The sequence below is a fragment of the Rhipicephalus sanguineus genome, chromosome 1 (assembly GCF_013339695.2).
Source record: "Rhipicephalus sanguineus isolate Rsan-2018 chromosome 1, BIME_Rsan_1.4, whole genome shotgun sequence".
Classification (NCBI taxonomy): Eukaryota; Metazoa; Arthropoda; class Arachnida; order Ixodida; family Ixodidae; genus Rhipicephalus; species Rhipicephalus sanguineus.
Genome location: NC_051176.1, coordinates 32,384,299 through 32,401,522, shown reverse-complemented (window position 1 = coordinate 32,401,522; position 17,224 = coordinate 32,384,299). Strand labels below are relative to the sequence as shown.

General features: G+C 45.1%; 1 protein-coding gene across 2 annotated transcripts in view; it reads left to right on the top strand.

The window, feature by feature from the left end:
* The window catches only part of LOC119390243 (2-oxoglutarate dehydrogenase complex component E1), a 126,417-nt gene that overhangs the window by 95,497 nt on the left and 13,696 nt on the right, over window positions 1-17,224 (top strand). For both annotated transcript variants that reach the window (XM_037657826.2, XM_037657819.2), the window contains exons 16-19: window positions 455-633; window positions 8,318-8,389; window positions 14,037-14,162; window positions 15,590-15,662. In XM_037657826.2, the coding sequence (XP_037513754.1) occupies window positions 455-633; window positions 8,318-8,389; window positions 14,037-14,162; window positions 15,590-15,662 (450 nt within the window). The remainder of the gene's footprint in view (window positions 1-454; window positions 634-8,317; window positions 8,390-14,036; window positions 14,163-15,589; window positions 15,663-17,224) is intronic.

Sequence of the window (17,224 nt, the reverse complement as noted above, 5' to 3'; positions counted from 1 at the left end):
TCAAGGTGTAAAGTTGGCAAATCTCAGGTTGGTTTTGGTGCTACGTTCAAAGGCAATGTAGCAGAATACGCAAGAGTGAATGGGAGCATGGTGGCAGTAGAGGGAATGCTAAAACTGTGGCAGAATGGCTGTCCCTGATATTTACAACTGTTGAAGTTTGCATAGTATTACAAAGTTCTTATACAAGTGGCACATTTTGCAGTACTGTCTAGTTCATTATAAATGAGTGTGAGTGTGTTAATACTAGTGGAACTCTTACATAACCTCATCGGTAAAGTGTCAGGAATATAATTATTGATAAAAGAAAGGATATTGTTCAGGTGTCATGACTTGATAGTGCAGTGCTCTTTTACCTTCAACAGTGGACCACACAGGACTTCCATAATTTTGTAGATGTCGCAGCCTTCTGGCTCTGTTCTCTTCTCCCATGAATTGCACATCTTCTTGTCCACAGGTTTTGAGCTGGGTTTCTCAATGACCAACCCCAATGCACTGGTGATGTGGGAGGCCCAGTTTGGGGACTTCATGAACACAGCCCAATGTATCATCGACCAGTTCATCAGCAGTGGGCAGGCCAAGTGGGTCAGGCAGAGTGGCCTCGTCATGCTCCTGCCACATGGCATGGAGGGCATGGTATGCTGGGCTCCTTCTTCTTCCACACGATCATTTGTGTTGGCGTTGGCGCCTTTAGATTTTTGGAGTTGATTTCAGCCTCCTGTACACTAACAGGATTCAATTCGTTGTTCTTCCATGGCTCCACCATGCGAAGGATGGCACCACTTGGAAGCGAAATACAGTACAGTGAAAGCTTGTTAAGGGGGGACACTGCTCTTAAAATTTTATTCTCATTTCTTGATCGATTTTGATGATACTTGGTGAGTTTATGTATATTTGTGCGCTGATTTCAAATATGCAATTACTTTTCTACTATAACCAGTAGTTCCTAAAATACAAAGTATTTCCTGTACCTTTTGGGGAGGCAGATTTTTTTTCAACAAAGAGAGTTACAAAGTAAATCAGCGTATCACAATAACTTGTAATCAGAACTGAGTGCAACGAAACAAAAATAGATGTTCTAAGCCCATTAGAACAAAAGTTACAATATGTTGAACATTCACGAGTGCGTCAATTTCAAGCCGCGATTTCCTTCGCGAATGCTCAACATACCGTAACTTTTGTTCTGATGGGCTTAGAACGTCAGTTTTTGTTTCATTGCACTCAATTCTGACTACAGGTTATTGTGATATGATGATTTACTTTGTAACTCTCTCTGTTAAAAAAAATCTTCCTCCCCAAAAGGCACATGAAATATATTGTATTTAAAGACTACTGGTTATACTAGAAAAATAATTGCATATTTCAAATCAGCACACAAATATACATAAACTCACCAAGTATCATCAAAATCGATCAAGAAATGAGAAGAAAATTTTAAGAGCAGTGTCCCCCCTTAATTTGGATTTCACAGGAACGGCAAAAATGCCGGAATTAACCCAAAGCCGAATCATCGAAAGTATGGAGAAAACAATAAACAAATGTCTATAACAGTTGAACCCCTTTATCAGAGACGCACGCCAGGGAGCAGTTCTTGTCCCTTATACGAGAACTGCTCCCTGGCGCCAGGGAGCAGTTCTTGTCTTTTATACGAGGTGTCTCTTATAAGCAGGATACCATGTTCCCATTTTTTGACCAACCCCTATTTCAGTGTAGGCACACTGGTGTCCCTTATACTCCAGGTGTCTCTTATAAAGGGGTTCAACTATACATCAATGCGCTATCATTTTCTTGATGAATGCGTAAATCCAGTACTTATTTTGCATAGGGGGATTTTTTTTATTTGCGACTTCGTTCACAGTGTGATGGTGGCTCAAGACCCCCGTTTATTAATTAACCCAAAACTTGCTCTGAACCTCTTCCTTATTATGTACCACCACCAGTGCCACATGCACATGACGATAATCGCGCCAGGAAAATGGCTGGCAACTGATTGTTTGTACATCACGATGTAGCAAGTTCTATGCCAGCATGCGGACTGCAGCCGTCTTCAGCAGCTTCCACCATGTTTGAGTTTTGCGACATTACACACACATTATCCCAAGTCACAATGAAGCTACTGAGTGCCACATCAGCTGTGGATGAAACCATGGTCGCTAACGACGCGATCATAGCGTCCACGCAGTTCTGAAGGCACACGCTCAGCCTATGCTCAGGGTCAAAATGAAACTGCCAAGCACTGCATCTGCTGTGGAAGAAATGAGCAACGACTGACACTCTTTTTTCTTACAAGCACTTCCAGTTGAGCACTTACTTCCAATTTTTCGAATATCCAGAAAAAGTCTTCTAAAAAATAAAACTGCCACCAAATCTGTGGTTCTGGTTCAACAAATTAATAGTTATATTGGATACATATGCATAAGTTAACTGAAGATAAGGGTCAATTAAATGTCAGGATAAGTAAGGAACTTGAGTTGAATGAGTTCGTTGAAAGATTGCGAGTAGCTGGGATGGCTGCGGCACCTGGTGAAGCACTCCTTTCTACGTAGCCTCTGAGGTTCGCTTCAGCAGTGTGACGAAGCACAGTTAACCCAAGGAATACACATGAACACCATTGTGCTAGTGCCAGACACCCAAGTCAAGGACTAGGGTTGCCTTTCTCTCTTTCGAATGGAGAGGTCAAGTTCTTTTCTCTTGTGTTCTCGATGAGGCATCACTGGTCCTCAAACTTGAAATATCACAGCTTACTGAAAGCCGAGTAAATGTGATTGATGTAACAGTATTGTCAAATAATCTTGTATTTATTTTCAGTTCTTGTTACATGTTCCCATTGCAGTCCTTCCTTGAACTACAGCCAACATTGTCATAGTGGACATTGCATGTTGTACACTCTTGGTGTAATCTTATGTGGATAACTAAATGCTAGCTTTAACGGTTTACAACATGCGTATTTCTGATAGTACGGTACTTCCTAATGGTTGGTGGGCTTTTGTTTTTTATTATTATATCCTGTGTTAACACTCCTACTGTTCCAGTTCATCATCTTTCTATTCTGTTCTGTTCACCACAGTGCATTATTTCTCGGCTGGCCTGTGTGTGTGTATACTCGTGTTTTTCTTTAGTTCATTTTTTGCTGCCCACATGTTACAGTGGCCTTTGGTTATCTTACAGTAACACCTCATTAATTCAGATTTCACGGACCTCCAAAGAAGTGTCTGAATAAACCAAATGTCAAATTATCGAGGGTATCACAAGAACAATAAAAAAAATACTAGCCACATCAATGCACTTTTATCAGGCATTGTACAACTTTTAGAAATCCTCGAAAATTGTGAATTCAGAAAATAAAATTCAAGGGCCTTTGAAGCTCCTTAAAGAGGAACGCACTCCTTGATTTCCTTGACACTTGACGTTCGCATGTTCGTGCACAGCGGCGAGCAGTCGGGAGGACACAACTCAAAATGTGGCAAGAATCGGAAAGTGTGACAATCTGCGATGGTTGATGACATTGTAAGTCCAGAATAGAACCCCGTAACTGTGCCCTTGGCTTGTCTGCAAGCAAAAAAGCGGACGAGGTAATGCTTGCCGAGTGCAGACTGATGTTCAACGCCAGGTGGTCAGCATATCTTTATCGGCCTGTCTTTTGAATTCTAGTTGTGGAAACAACACAGCTGTGTTTATTTCCTAATACTATGTCTTATTTTTAATCAGCTTGCTACCTGTGATGCTGTAAAAAACAGTGGTAGGGCTGCTCACTGTTGAAATAACAAGAGATGAAGCTTTCAGTGCAACTGGCAAGGCACCAATACAGCGAGTATTGGTAGGAATGCAAAAAGGAGTAGAAAATTCTGAAAGAAATAAGAGGAACGCACTTGTTTTAGAGCTTCAAATTAGGGGTGTGTGAATATTAGAGATTTCGTATATTTTTCTAATAGTGTTTGCTATTCAATTCGATTCGCACTGGAATTTTACTGTTCGAACAATTCGAACTTCCCAAAGACGAATACAGTCAGCGTCCTATTGAAAGTGACCCCTTCAGATTTTCAATATGCTTCACCTCATTACACTCTCGTATTGCGGCAAAGCTGCCTTCCAAGCTCCGTTACGGTCGAACTTAGCCAAGACAGTCAACGTGCAATAGGAAGGGGTAGAGCACTGCACAGGCCGGATTTTACGGCCTGGGCCTGGCCCGGGCCCACTTTATGAAGCCCAAGCCCAGCCTGGGCCCGTGGTTCCAAGCGCAGGCCCGGGCCCGGGCGTACATGACCGATCCCAGCCCGAGCCCGGCCCGGGCCCGGGCCGGGCCCGGGCGTTCATTACTAAACTAATCCAGGGCGCGCTTCTTCATGACCAGGCCCGACCCGACCCGGGCCCACTAGAGGATATTAGTTGTTGATGATTATTAATGATGCCGTGCGCTTTGTAGCGGGCGATCGGACGGAAAATCCAGTGTGTACATGCATCGAAATGTTGTTTTGCCCGTTGTGGTAGCTCAGCAGTTAAGCTGTTTTGCTGTTAAGTCCTAGGATGCGGGTGCAATTCCCGCGGCCATGGCGGCTGCAATTTGATGGGGGCGAAATGGAAGAACACCCGTGTATATACTTATCTTTAGGTGCACGTTAGAGAACTCGAGGTGGTCGAAATTAATCCGGTGCCACTACGGCGTGCCTCGTAATCATATCGTGGTTTTGGCACGTAATACCAAGGAATATAAATGAAATGTATCGTATGTGTCAACCTCGAATAAAAGACCGAAATCTTTATGCCTCCCATGGGAACAACCGTGATCTGGCCCATTGTTAGTGCTGTTATATATATATATATATATATACGTGATCTGGCGTGTTTATAAGGAAACCCACCACGATGTACTTGTTACTTTGACAAAGTCTGGTCCAGCAGACGAAACGTTAGTGAAAATATACAGTGCCAATCTATATCTATACTGGTGAAAAAAAATAGCACTTCAACTGTTTTTCTATTTTCATTGCTAAGCTTTACTAAGAGCCAGCTCTTTGCACGTGTAACTTCAGCTTGGCACAGTATACCTTAGACCATGCAATGCATAACGTTCACGTGTGCTCGAAGGCCTGACTTACGCCTTTTAATGAGCGGGTCTGAGTCCGGCCCGGCCCGTAGCCTCAAGCCCAAGCCCGGCCTGGGCCTGCACTTTCGAGCCCAGCCCGGGCCCGCCAGAAAACGCTTTGGACGACCCGGGCCCGTGCAGTGCTCTAGGAAGGGGTCCCTACATTTTCAGTATGCTTCACCTCATCACACTCTCGTAGTGTGGCAAAGCTGCCTTTCAAGTTCCGCCATGGTCGAAAATGTATTAACTCAAGAAAACGCTGGTTCCAACATGGAGATGAAAGTTGTGGCAGAGGTGGGGGCTCAATTAATGCTGTTTTGGACCTAAAATTTAGGGCAGGAAGTCTGAAAAATCTGACGCCGAAGCTTTTTAGCATCCATAATTTCCGATGTTATTATATATTGACGTCTACGAGGCAGATTTGGAACTCCGGATTTGAAGGGAGCACACCCTTGTCTGCCACATCAGTTGGGCTTCCACAGAAGTTGAAAGAGGAGGAGAGGCTGAGGAAATGGCATCTTTGCCTATCACGTGTAAAGTGTTGTCGGCAACACTTTGTTGCACCAAATCATGTACATAAATACAATTCGGCCTCTACATTGTCTCATCCTTGATAAGACAACTATGAAACACCACCCTGCCAGTGCTTCATCAACCTAGCGAAAAGAAACACTTTCTTGCTATCTCATAAGAATATGCTTAGGAATCCTCTCCAACTTTTTTTTCTGCAATTTCGCTTCAAAGTATTAGAAAAATATTCGAGAAATATTCGAAAAATATTGGAAAAATATTCGATTCGCACTCACACTTCCAATATTCGAATTCGCTTCGCACCCAAAATATTGCTATTCGCACAGCTCTACATGATATGCTAGAAGAATGAAACATTGAACTGTCTGAGAGAGCCTGCTGACAAATTTTGTGAAGATGCCAAAGTGAAAAATGATGAAACTTATAAGCTAATGCAAACAGCTTCTGAAGGACAGCCAAAGAAAAGGAGGCTGAGGCAGCGGCTTTAGATAGAGAAATTGCATCTAGGAAACAGGACATTTGAGGATTCTTAAAATACTTATGAAGTTTGTTTTGCCCCTCCTTAAATATTATTCAAATAATCTGTACTCACCCTGTTTTATTAACTGAATTAACCAGCAGCCCTGCTCATATTTTGCTTGCAAGCAGGGTCGAACCTGTTCTCATTATTTTGCAACATGCTGCACAAGGCGGCCACTGTGCATGACTCTGGCCTGTCGTCATCAGATCGCATCTTGATAATTTTGTAGTCTCTGAGCTAGCCAGCAACGGGTTGTCTATCTATTACACGATAGCCAGCAAGCTTGATGCTGGAATGCAGGCCGCGGTAGAATTGCTCTTCATTCTCAACAACTTCCACCACATTTGTGACAATGCACAGGCATTGCACGAAGTCAACACTATCAAAACAAAGCTACTGAGTGGACAAAACCACGGTTACTATAGATACTGTCATAAATAGTGTGCACACAGTGCCAAAGAGTCAAAATTAAAGTGTTTGCTGCAACCACTGCGGATGAACCCTAGCTAAGTCTCCAGCAACGTAATTGTGGAGGGCGGCCACGTAGTTCTGAAAGTGCACTGCCAACTCAAACCGAGCCAAAACAAAACTACTGTCTGTCGCTTTTGCTGCATGCAAAACCGTGGCTGCTACTGATGCAATCCGAGAAGGTGTCCACTCAGTTATGAAAGTATACTATGCGCGGTCAACGTACACAGAGTAAAAATGAAACTACTGTTTGCTACAACTTCTCTGGACGAAACCTAGGTTGCTAGCAACGTGATGTTTGGTGGCAGCCTTGCAGTTCCAAATGCATGCAACCAACGAAGTGTAATGCACATTGGTAAACGCCAATTTTAGGCACAAAGCGTTCTTGTTGTTCTCGCACGGTTCACATTGATGAGTGCGGCACTGCGGACTGCACCTTGTAGTGTGCACGTATCTCACAGGAGTACGACCACTGGTGGGGGTTCGGACTTAGCGAGCCACAGGGCCGCGTCTGCCGTCGCCTCGCGTGAACTAGTGCGCCGCTGCACACGTATACGTTCGAGCGCAAAGGCGCTGAGCGCAGCGCAGCAAGTACACAGTACTGCTCTCGAGACCCGCAACACTTTATTCCCTGCGGCAACACCACAAACGCAGCACAACGCCCGCTCCCAAAGGCGGCGGGAGAAGCAAAACAGGCTTAACCACGCCACGGGCGAAAGTACAACACAAAGGGTGCCGCTAGCACGTCTCCACGGGCAAAAGGGCTCACGGCGACATGCCGCTGAGGGAAACGGTCCCTCGCGACTATGCTGCGCACTCTCACGATCCGTGACCACAGGGCCCGATTGCTCAAGCAAGGGCAAACTCTGCTCGCGTTGGCTTCGATAGGTACGGTTTCGGCGTAGTATGACCACGCGCGAATGCACTGTACCGCTCTTTGGCCTAGCGTTCGGAAAAGACAACATAAGGTAAGCGCTCGCCGCTGGTGCAAGGCACCGTTAGCGAACTCCGTCCGAGCGAGCCCAAACAAAGGAGCCGACGGACTGGAAAGAAAACACGTGCTTACCCTACGAGGTCCAGAGAGAGTCTGACCCTGCCGCCGCGCGAAATGTCTCTCGAGACTCAAACACGACGCCACTGTCGAGATACGGCGCCGGGGTGAGGGGGGTTAACGTCACCCCGCTTGCCCAGCACCGTAGGACGGCGGAGGAGAGGAGCGTCATGATCGGACATGAGGATGGCAGAAATAGGTGAAAAAAAAAACCGCGCAATGGCAACGGGCAAGCCTCAATCCCCACAACCTCTTTGTTTCACTTGGACCATCCAATTTTTTGCGTCAGACAGCTGCAACGTTTTTGCATTCTGCGCGCTTCAAAGATTGCACGAATTAACCAGGGCAGAGCCAAACACTGTCATGAGAATTTAACGCCATTAAATAATGCAGATACTTGCCCTCAGGATCAGAGGATGAATACAGGTGATCCAATATTTCTATTAATGATGTCATTTAGCTGTATACAATCTTGTTTTTCTCACATACTGTTACATAGGATGGGTTCAAGCGTTTGTACTATCTATAATTCTTAGTGTATTGCAGTCTTATGGGGTGTGCATAAATGGGGCACATTGAGTGTTCTCGTCCTTTATGTGGTGCTTCCTTTTCTCATTGCATACCACAGTACCCTGTAAACCATTTCATATATTTGCTATTTTCTCAGGGTCCCGAGCACTCAAGCGGCAGGCCTGAGCGTTTCCTCCAGCTCTGCAGTGAGGAATCTGATGTCTTTCCTGTGAGTACTGTGAAGCATCCATAATGCAGCGGAATCTCAGTGATACGAATTTCGGTCTGATACAGATTCCCCAGCTGAACTCCAGTGTTTCCAATGGGCCAAAATTCAGATGTTCCGAACGCTTTTCTGCGTCACGATATGTGATATGTACGAACTTTCAGGGGTGAGACAGCTGCGCATATTGCGCATTTTTGATACGATTGTGTTTTTCTGCACCAAGCTGATCCAAAAGCATAAAAATCGAAAAAATTGTGCTGTAGTGCTCCAAAAGACAAAAAAAAAAGCAAGAATTTTTATGCCCACGTCAGATTCAGTGGGGAAAAAAGGCTGAGTTGACAGCATGATTTTCCAAGCAGCACCAGGCATGCCAAGAAAACAAGATGTTCGCAGAACACAGACTTGCCCAAGCGTGTTTCTTCTAAGCACCTTTCTAATGAAGGCTCCCATGGTGCTGCCATAATCTCCTCTCATATCAGAATCATATCATCAAGCAAGGGCCTACTGCTATGTAACTACAACTCTTGTGCAACCGTAATTTTTTTTTCAAAAGTGTGATGTTTTTTTTTTTTTTTTTCAAACGTTTGAGGTGAAACTACTTTCCACAACATTTGTTTCAATTATTTCACATGTTTGTTACACGGGCTAGGTGGTATGTAAAATGGCAATGTAGTTCATACCTGGCAATAATCTGTTAAAAAAACTTTCTCTAAAGGCTCTTTCAGTGTTATGTGTATTCTAAGCCAATTAAAATATGTCCCCCAAGTTGCTAAAAATTTCTTTTTTCCATCTCCTAGGATGACATGAAATGCCGCTAGCTGCTCCAAATCAAGGTTCTTCTGCTCCAAAAACTGCTCCCAATTCAGTTTCAGCTGTCTCACCCCTGAACTTCGTTACCGAAACCGTTGAGCGACGACCGAGAGCAGCGTGCTCCGGAAGCTTCGGAAGTACGCGTGTGGCCAGCGCACACATAGTCAGAACTGTGATCGTTTGCCACAATCGCTGTGGATGAAGCTGCGGTCGCTATCGACGTGGGCATGTATGGCGAAGACGAAACTCCGAGAATGCATGCGCATCCAACACTCACCAACTTAAAGCGATGCTGCTTTCTGCAACCGCTGAGGATAAAACCAACAGCAGACGCGATCATAAATAGCAATGACGTAGTTCCGAAGGCACGTGTGTGGCCAGTGCACACGAATTGAAAACGGTACTACTGTTTTACGATTTGAAGTATTCCAACTTCAGGAAAATAAAAATAACAGTTTAAAACAACTGAAAACAATTATAACGATGATAAATTGGCATGCAGCGTGCTTGGTGTTGCCTTTTGGGGCGCTGACGTGCGAGACTGCTAGCCGCTTCCACCGGTGCTCCGAGCAGTCGCTGCGCGACGAACTTGGTCGGGAGATCCGCTGCCGATGCGCAAAATGCCCATCCGAGGAACCAGCGGGCGATGCAATTCGTTGCTTGCGACGAAGCACATTGCGGCTTCTCGCATGTCCGCTAGCACAATGTTATTGCCCGCAAAGTTCAGATGCGTCTCGTACACCGGTGCTCACGGAGTTGGGCCTAGCCACGACTCCGAGCAGTATGCTCGGTCACAGTGTACGTGGCCGCGGTGCCCGATGTTTCGAAGTGCGTCATGCACGATCGCGAGTACAAAGAGCTGTCCCACGATGGTCTTCGTCACGAGTTCCGAAGTGCTAATAAGCAGAACCTGTAACCTCGGGTCCCACGAGTCAGTCGGTCATGGACGCACGTCTGCGATGTTCGCCACGAGCGCGGCACACTATCGTAATCTGATGATTGAGGCGATTGAGGTTCCGCTTGCAGCTGCCAAACTAAAGCGTAATTATACATCGACCCGTGAGTACAGAGCGAGTGCGAACGTGTCACTAAATAGCGCGATTGTTGACAGCCGTGACCTCGTGACATGCAAGCAGCAGACGACGCTCTCCCGGAACGAGCATCGGGCCAAGACATGCTGTAGCAACACGGCAAACACAGCCAATCGGAGGCCTGCCTCGAAGCGAACTTTAAACATTTGATTTTGTACGCGTATTTCTCAATGGAGGGCCTAGCTGAAGCGGGAAACTTGAAGGCGGATAAATGCTCTTCTTGAAGAGCCCATAATGGTGGTGTCCGGTTGCGCCATAATGTTTTTAGAATGTAATTTAGAATATGCTTAGGAATTCTCTGCAACTTTTTTTCTGTAATTTCGCTTCGAAGTGCAGGCGTGTGCAGTGCTCCCCATTAGGAGGGCATGGGGGCAAGGCATCATCGCAGCCCTGGTTGGTTGGGTCCAAAGGGCTTCGCACCGGGTTAAAGACAAATTAAGCGATGACATGCTTCTCACAGCCTTTGGCTTACCGCAAGTAAAGACTGTAAGCGAACAGTTTTTGGAATGCAACATCAGGGGCCCCCTTCGCGTGCACGCCTATGCTTCGAAGTATTCGAAAAATATTAGAAAATTATTCAGTTTGATTCACACTCAAACTTTATCATTCGAATTCGCTTCACACCCAGAATTTTGGTATTCGCACAGCTTTAGTGATAATGAAATTTCTGGTGATACGAACATTTTCGCTTCCCCTTGAGATTTGTATCATCGAGATTCTACTGTATACAACGTAATTCTTTTGTGAGATCACACTTTCATTCTTAAATTTGAGTCTGATTTTATTGTGTGGCCCATATATGAGTAAGAAGTAGTTAAATTTGTATCTGCTTTGAAAAGAAAACATGTTTTGCACTGTGTGTATGGCTTTGGGAAGCTTTTATTCTAGCTTCATAATCTCGGTCACCTGCCTGTAAGCACAATGATAGAGCTGCTAGAGTCTGGTTCACCCCAGATATTCAGGTTGGTGCACTGATGTTGCACCAGACCCACGTGCGAGGTTGGGTGACAAAAAAAGATTACGCAGGTTTTCCCATGAAACATCAATCATTAGCACCTGAGCACATTTCAAGTGGTGCACAAGTGGCAAAACCCATCCTAGATGTGTAGGGTATGCTATGCTCATGCTCTCATGGCTGGAAGCAACACCATCCACATACCCAGGGATGCAACAGCTGCGCCAATTGCGCCATTCTGATACAATTTCGTTTTTCTGCGCCGAGCTGTGCCAAAACCGCGATATTTGTCGAAACTGCGCCACGCTGCGCCAAAATGCCCCAGGTAACCGCAAAATTTTTATCAGTTGTGCTAGTTTTAGCCTGGTTTTAGTGCGGAACGAAGCCCGCATTGGCGACCTAATGTTCGAAGAGGCTCCTTCATCTAATCCAATCCGATCCAGTGGTGCTTGACTCAAACATGACGTTAATCTGTTCTGGCGGGTTTGCTGGTGGGCAGATGGGCCTAAATGAAGTTTTTACTGCTGGTTCAAATGCTGCTCTACAAGGTCATTCAACATGAGCAATGGTCAGCGGCCATTTAATGCGGAAGCACCGCGTAAAGAAAGTTAACTGGCAAACGGGCCATTTGACACGTGCTGCAAATCTTAGTGGGGAGTAGTTATCGTTAGGTGGAGTCCGGTTCAACGCTGCTTTTGTTCAACTAGCAGTGCTCATATGCACGAATCCGCGGATTGTATATACAGCAAAGTCTTTTTAAATGTACTTGACGAGTAAAGTGTTGTTTAGAGAAGTACTACACACGAAAACCTTGACCGCCTTAGCCGAACGAGTTCGTCAAGGTACTTGCTCCCTTCAACTCGCGCTGAGGCCGACACCACAATGTGCCGAAAAAACTTTCCGCCTTTTGGGAAATGTGAAAATTGGTCTACTGATCATTTTGACTTCGACGCTAGTGTGGTCACCGCTTTGCTGGCCCGAAGGTTTGACGGCAGGTACTAACGAGCACGCCAGTGCGAGTTGTCGCCGGCAACCTTAACGCGATCAGGATCTTTTATATCTGCTCGGTAGCGCGTGTGGCATAGCGCTTTTGGTACTACTCTCAATATATTGCACGCATTTTATACGCGACGGACCCAAACATGCCGCTGGCTGCTGCCTCCCGAGCGGAGACACAGATTGCGTGTCGCTTGCAGGAACGAAAGCAGCTCACCATTGCTGCGTTTACCCAACGAAATCTTTGCCGTATCCCTACACGCAGTCATGAGCGGAGCGAGTAGGAATATTCCTCTGGAAAAGTTGTCATACGGCAGAGCACGCGACCGACCCGGCAGTGACGGCGTCGGCTTTATTGGTGACACGCTGCACGAAACTAGCAAGGTTTCGGCTCTACTCGGCGACGGGCACTGCGTACAATGAAAGGATGCCGATTTTCGCTGTGCATAGCTCTCTCTCTCTCTCTCTCTACACACACACACACACACACGCACGCGCACACACACACACACACACACACACACATATATATATATATATGTGTGTGTGTGTGTGAAAGATAAGGGGGGAGGGCGCACATACGACGATTGCACATTTTTCCTGGTTTGTCTTAGACGTTGCATGGCATAACACATCGGACTTAGGCTTTTCTCTTGAACTATATATATATATATATATATATATATATATATATATATATATATATATATGGTGCCTCTCTTTAAAATGAGCTTTTTCCTCAGAGGTCTTCTTAACAGGGCAGAATACAAAATTCAGCGCATCGCTGCTGAATGGAGTGGACTGCAACAATGACGTGATCAGCCGGTGGTGTAGGCCAGGTGTAAGGGACCTTGGTGCAAAACCTTGGTGCAAATCCATCATGCACAAGGCCTTATTGGTTTCCGCAGAATTCATTGGTCTTATTCAACATGTTATGCGCTGAAAACATGATTGTGGTGACATCGAAAGATTTGCATATAGTATATTTTTTGTTGCTGTTCCAAAAGCAAGTTTTGTTTGTAAAGCTGCTCCAAATTTGGAATTTTGTGCTCCAAAACGGAGTTTTTTTTCCCGTAGCCTGCTCCAAATTTGGATTTTCCTGCTCTAAAAACTGCTCCAAATCCTATTTTGGCTGTTGCACCCCTGCATACCACAAAGGGTAATGTGGGTAGGAGGCATGACAGGGAAAGCTATGTCATGTCTGGAAGGAAACTTTGTGAAAAATATAATGGTGAAGCCAGTTTCCTGCGAAAAATTTCAGCTGCATATACAACCAATGAGCAGCCCGAGAAGCCTCTGCTGCAAGATTGATAATGTGTGGCTAGGTGTGAACTGGATAGGTGACATAGCCCCATATATAGATCCTGTTTCTTTCAAAAAATGTTTAGCCAGAATGTGTGTCAATGGGGCTTACACAAGATCAAACAGCTCAGTAGCATATTACAGTTGAATGTTTCTGTTTCAATGCTAAGTGGGAATTCAGCTTTTTTGTAAATCTCATGTCCTGTAACCTTTTGTGGTCGGTTGTACGTATCTTTAGGGAAAAAAAATTAATGAGGCGAATTTCTGAGGTCAATCATTCTGATTTTGAGAGGTGTGTTACACTCATGTTTAAGCATACCAGTGTCACAGTTGCAGCTGACTCCGTTGTGTCTACTGATTGATTCAGGGAAAGTTGCACACTAAATCATCTTTACAGTAGAACTGCATTCTTGCAACATTTTGCACATGTAGTACAGTGTTGCATTGCTTTGGGAGGAATTGTCTCAATTGTGCCTCTGCATTGTCATGCTGATAGACGATCGATGAGGACTTTGCCATGCGTCAGCTCAACGAAATCAACATGATTGTTGCCAACTGCACAACGCCCGCCAACTACTTCCATGTGTTGCGGAGGCAGATTGCCTTGCCTTTCAGGAAACCAGTGAGTATTGGCATTGCAGCTGTCCTTTTCTTCTTTTCCTTTTCCAAATACAATAGACTCTCAGCAAATGGAAATCTGTTAAACGGAATTGCTGCTTAAATGGAACAACTGCATCTAATAAGATTGGTTTCATATTGAATTCTGCACCCCTGTTCATCTTTCAGTAAACAGAACTTCTGCTAAACGGAACACATTTTCTTGGTCCCTTCAGATTCCGTTTTAACGAGAGTCCACTGTAGATTGGTTTCACTGCACTCTCGATAGATGCACGTGGCTTCTGCCTGGAAACACAGAGGGCAAAGTAACCAAAGAATCTGAACATTCACCTTAACCCTTTGACACGCTATGTACACAATTGTGTACACTACGTGCTTTTGCCATTTGTAACGACTAGGCAATAAGAGAGAGCAAGATGCATTGAGATTTGGCTAAAATGAACCTCCTGCATAATTTTGTCTTCATTGAACTTCATTTTGCAGCGTACTGTTGTATATGATCAGTTTTCTGAAGGCACTACACTGTTCGACGTGCCCCTTCCCGCGAGCCACGTCAAAAATATAATTTTTCTTTGCTACAAATGGACATACCCGAAAACGGATTTGCACTGTATTTCTGGTGTAATATTTCATTCTATTAATGCAAAAGGGAGCATGAATGACTTTACAATAAATAGATATTTAATTACAACTGAATTAGAATTAATTACTGTAACACGCATAAATTAACGCATTATGACATTACTTTTGTTGAAATAACGTTGTATCGATTTGATGCATTTACAGACAGTTCTTCGTAGGCAGCATCTGAAAGAGTTAAGGGGCCTTGCGTCACTTTTGCAAGCAATCATCGAATGCCTTCATTAAAGGAGTTTATTGCCTCGCAAATCGACTGCGCAAAAATTTTCAGAATCCGTCAAGTATGAGCGGAGTTCCATGCTTTAAGCACTTTCTCTCTCCTTTCATACCAGCAAGCGCCCTGAAAGCTACGCAGAGGGGGGATGAAAATGGGGAAAGAACCTACATTCGTTCATCAGCACGCGTCATGATCTTGAGCACTTTCTTTTTTTTTCTTTGAACGCACGGCTTACTTTCAGTGTGGTCACGAGCACACGCATGGGCACGTGGCGGCATTCCGCGGCACGCGCAGTAACTATGCAGCTCACGATGCTCAAATCAGCCAGTGACCGTGGACTTTGGGTTTATGGCATCATTTGTCGAGAGAATAGGGAGCGGTTTATGGCTGACTTTGAGAATAGTCAATTCCAGGCTGCATGCTGTGCTATAATGTTGCGCTCGTGTGTACTCGGGAGCCTCGACTACCTGTCGGCAGCGTTTTCTGACCATGTTCAAGAAGTGTTGCAGGGTCTCTAACCTTGCCCTGAAGGCGACTGCTGTTGTTTTCTTTTTTTTTCTGTCTCTCTTTCGCAGCTCATCCTTCTGACACCAAAGTCACTTCTCCGGCATCCAGAGGCCAAATCACACTTCAGTGAAATGACTGAAGGTATGTGGGTGCTTGAATCACTGCACAGTATATTACGCAAGTGTGACTAGTTGCAGTCATCTGTTATATGTCTTGTACATGACAAAAAAGTTAGCTTACATATGGTTTGTTTCATTTATGAATTCTGAAATGTCTGGATAAATATAGTGCACTCAGTTCTCACATTGCTGAAGTTCATTCTGAGCCCTGACATTCTCACTTTTCCTGAATTACCTTAGTACAGCGAAACCTCATTAATACGTACCTGCCAGAAATGTGGCATAACTATGCACTAAACGATAGTATGCATTAACCATCCAGTAGGAATTTGCATCTCCCAACGTGCACCATCGACACCAACAAAGAAATACAGTGCCACAGCAAATATTGCCTAAAGTACCCACCACAATGCCTTTTCTTTCTTTTTGCCAAAGTGCAGAAAAGATTCTGGCTCTCTTGCACGACAGTCCGATAGCGCACGGTGGCAATGCCAAGGAGCATTGCGAAACTATTATAGGGTTTGGGATACGCATCGACTGACATAGCGACAGAACAGACAGTATCGATTATCTGCGATACATGTGTACGCATCTGTACCACGATCTGCTACTAAGTGAAAACTGAAACAGTTCCATTGAAACGCGGTACAGCCGCTTGGAGCTAATTGTCCCTGGCTAGTTGTGTGCAGCGCGTAGCCTACTCAACTCGTGCTGTCACTGCTAGGCCGCTTGCTGTACCGTACACGTGTTTGCCGTTGGAGTGTTCTTCATACGCACTCCGCTACAGACCATGCACAGATGCAGCCAGTAGTTTATTAGGTTAATGCGACGACGACAAGCCTCCTGCAAGTGGTGTGCACTCAGCGTCTTGGCGATGCTCTAGCAGTCCTGGTAGCAGACGGAGGCACCTTTGGGTTGTCACCTAATAAAAACGTACAGCATGGTTACGACAGCGCTACGCTTGCTGTACCAGACATGTGCGTTTGGTGTGATAGTGTCAATGCAGCAAGGTTTTTCGGCACCCGTGGTGCACACTTGAACACGGTCCCTCGCAACAAGGCGGCAGCTATCGGCGGTCCAATGTGCTTAAGTTGTCGCCTTTTAAAAGCTTGCCGTAGGCTTAAAGCAGTGTTATGCCATACGTGTGCCTGAGCAGATAGCTGAAGATATTTATTGTGATAGGGTTGTCTATGGTAAGTCATATTGGTGCATTCGTCGGTGGCTGCCACCTCACCTTCGTTCTTTCCCGATGCTTACCCGCAAAGGCATCGCCGCAATCACGTGGAAGTCAGAATAATTGATCGACCGATCCCTGCACTTTTCTAAAAGACTGAAGATATTTTACTGCACATTGTGGCATTGGGAAGTTCAGCGGCGCAGTAAACTTTTATGGCACGAAAAAGTTATTATGGTACGCAGGGTACACACCGGCCGGCATGCACAGGACGAACTGCTACAGCTTAGGCGGTCAGCAAATGCATTAGGCTCTATGAGACTCTGTCGGGGATTCGTCACAACTGCGTTTCAACCATTATGTAGTAGGTTTAAAGAGGGTACATATTAACAAGATCTGACTGTAAGCCT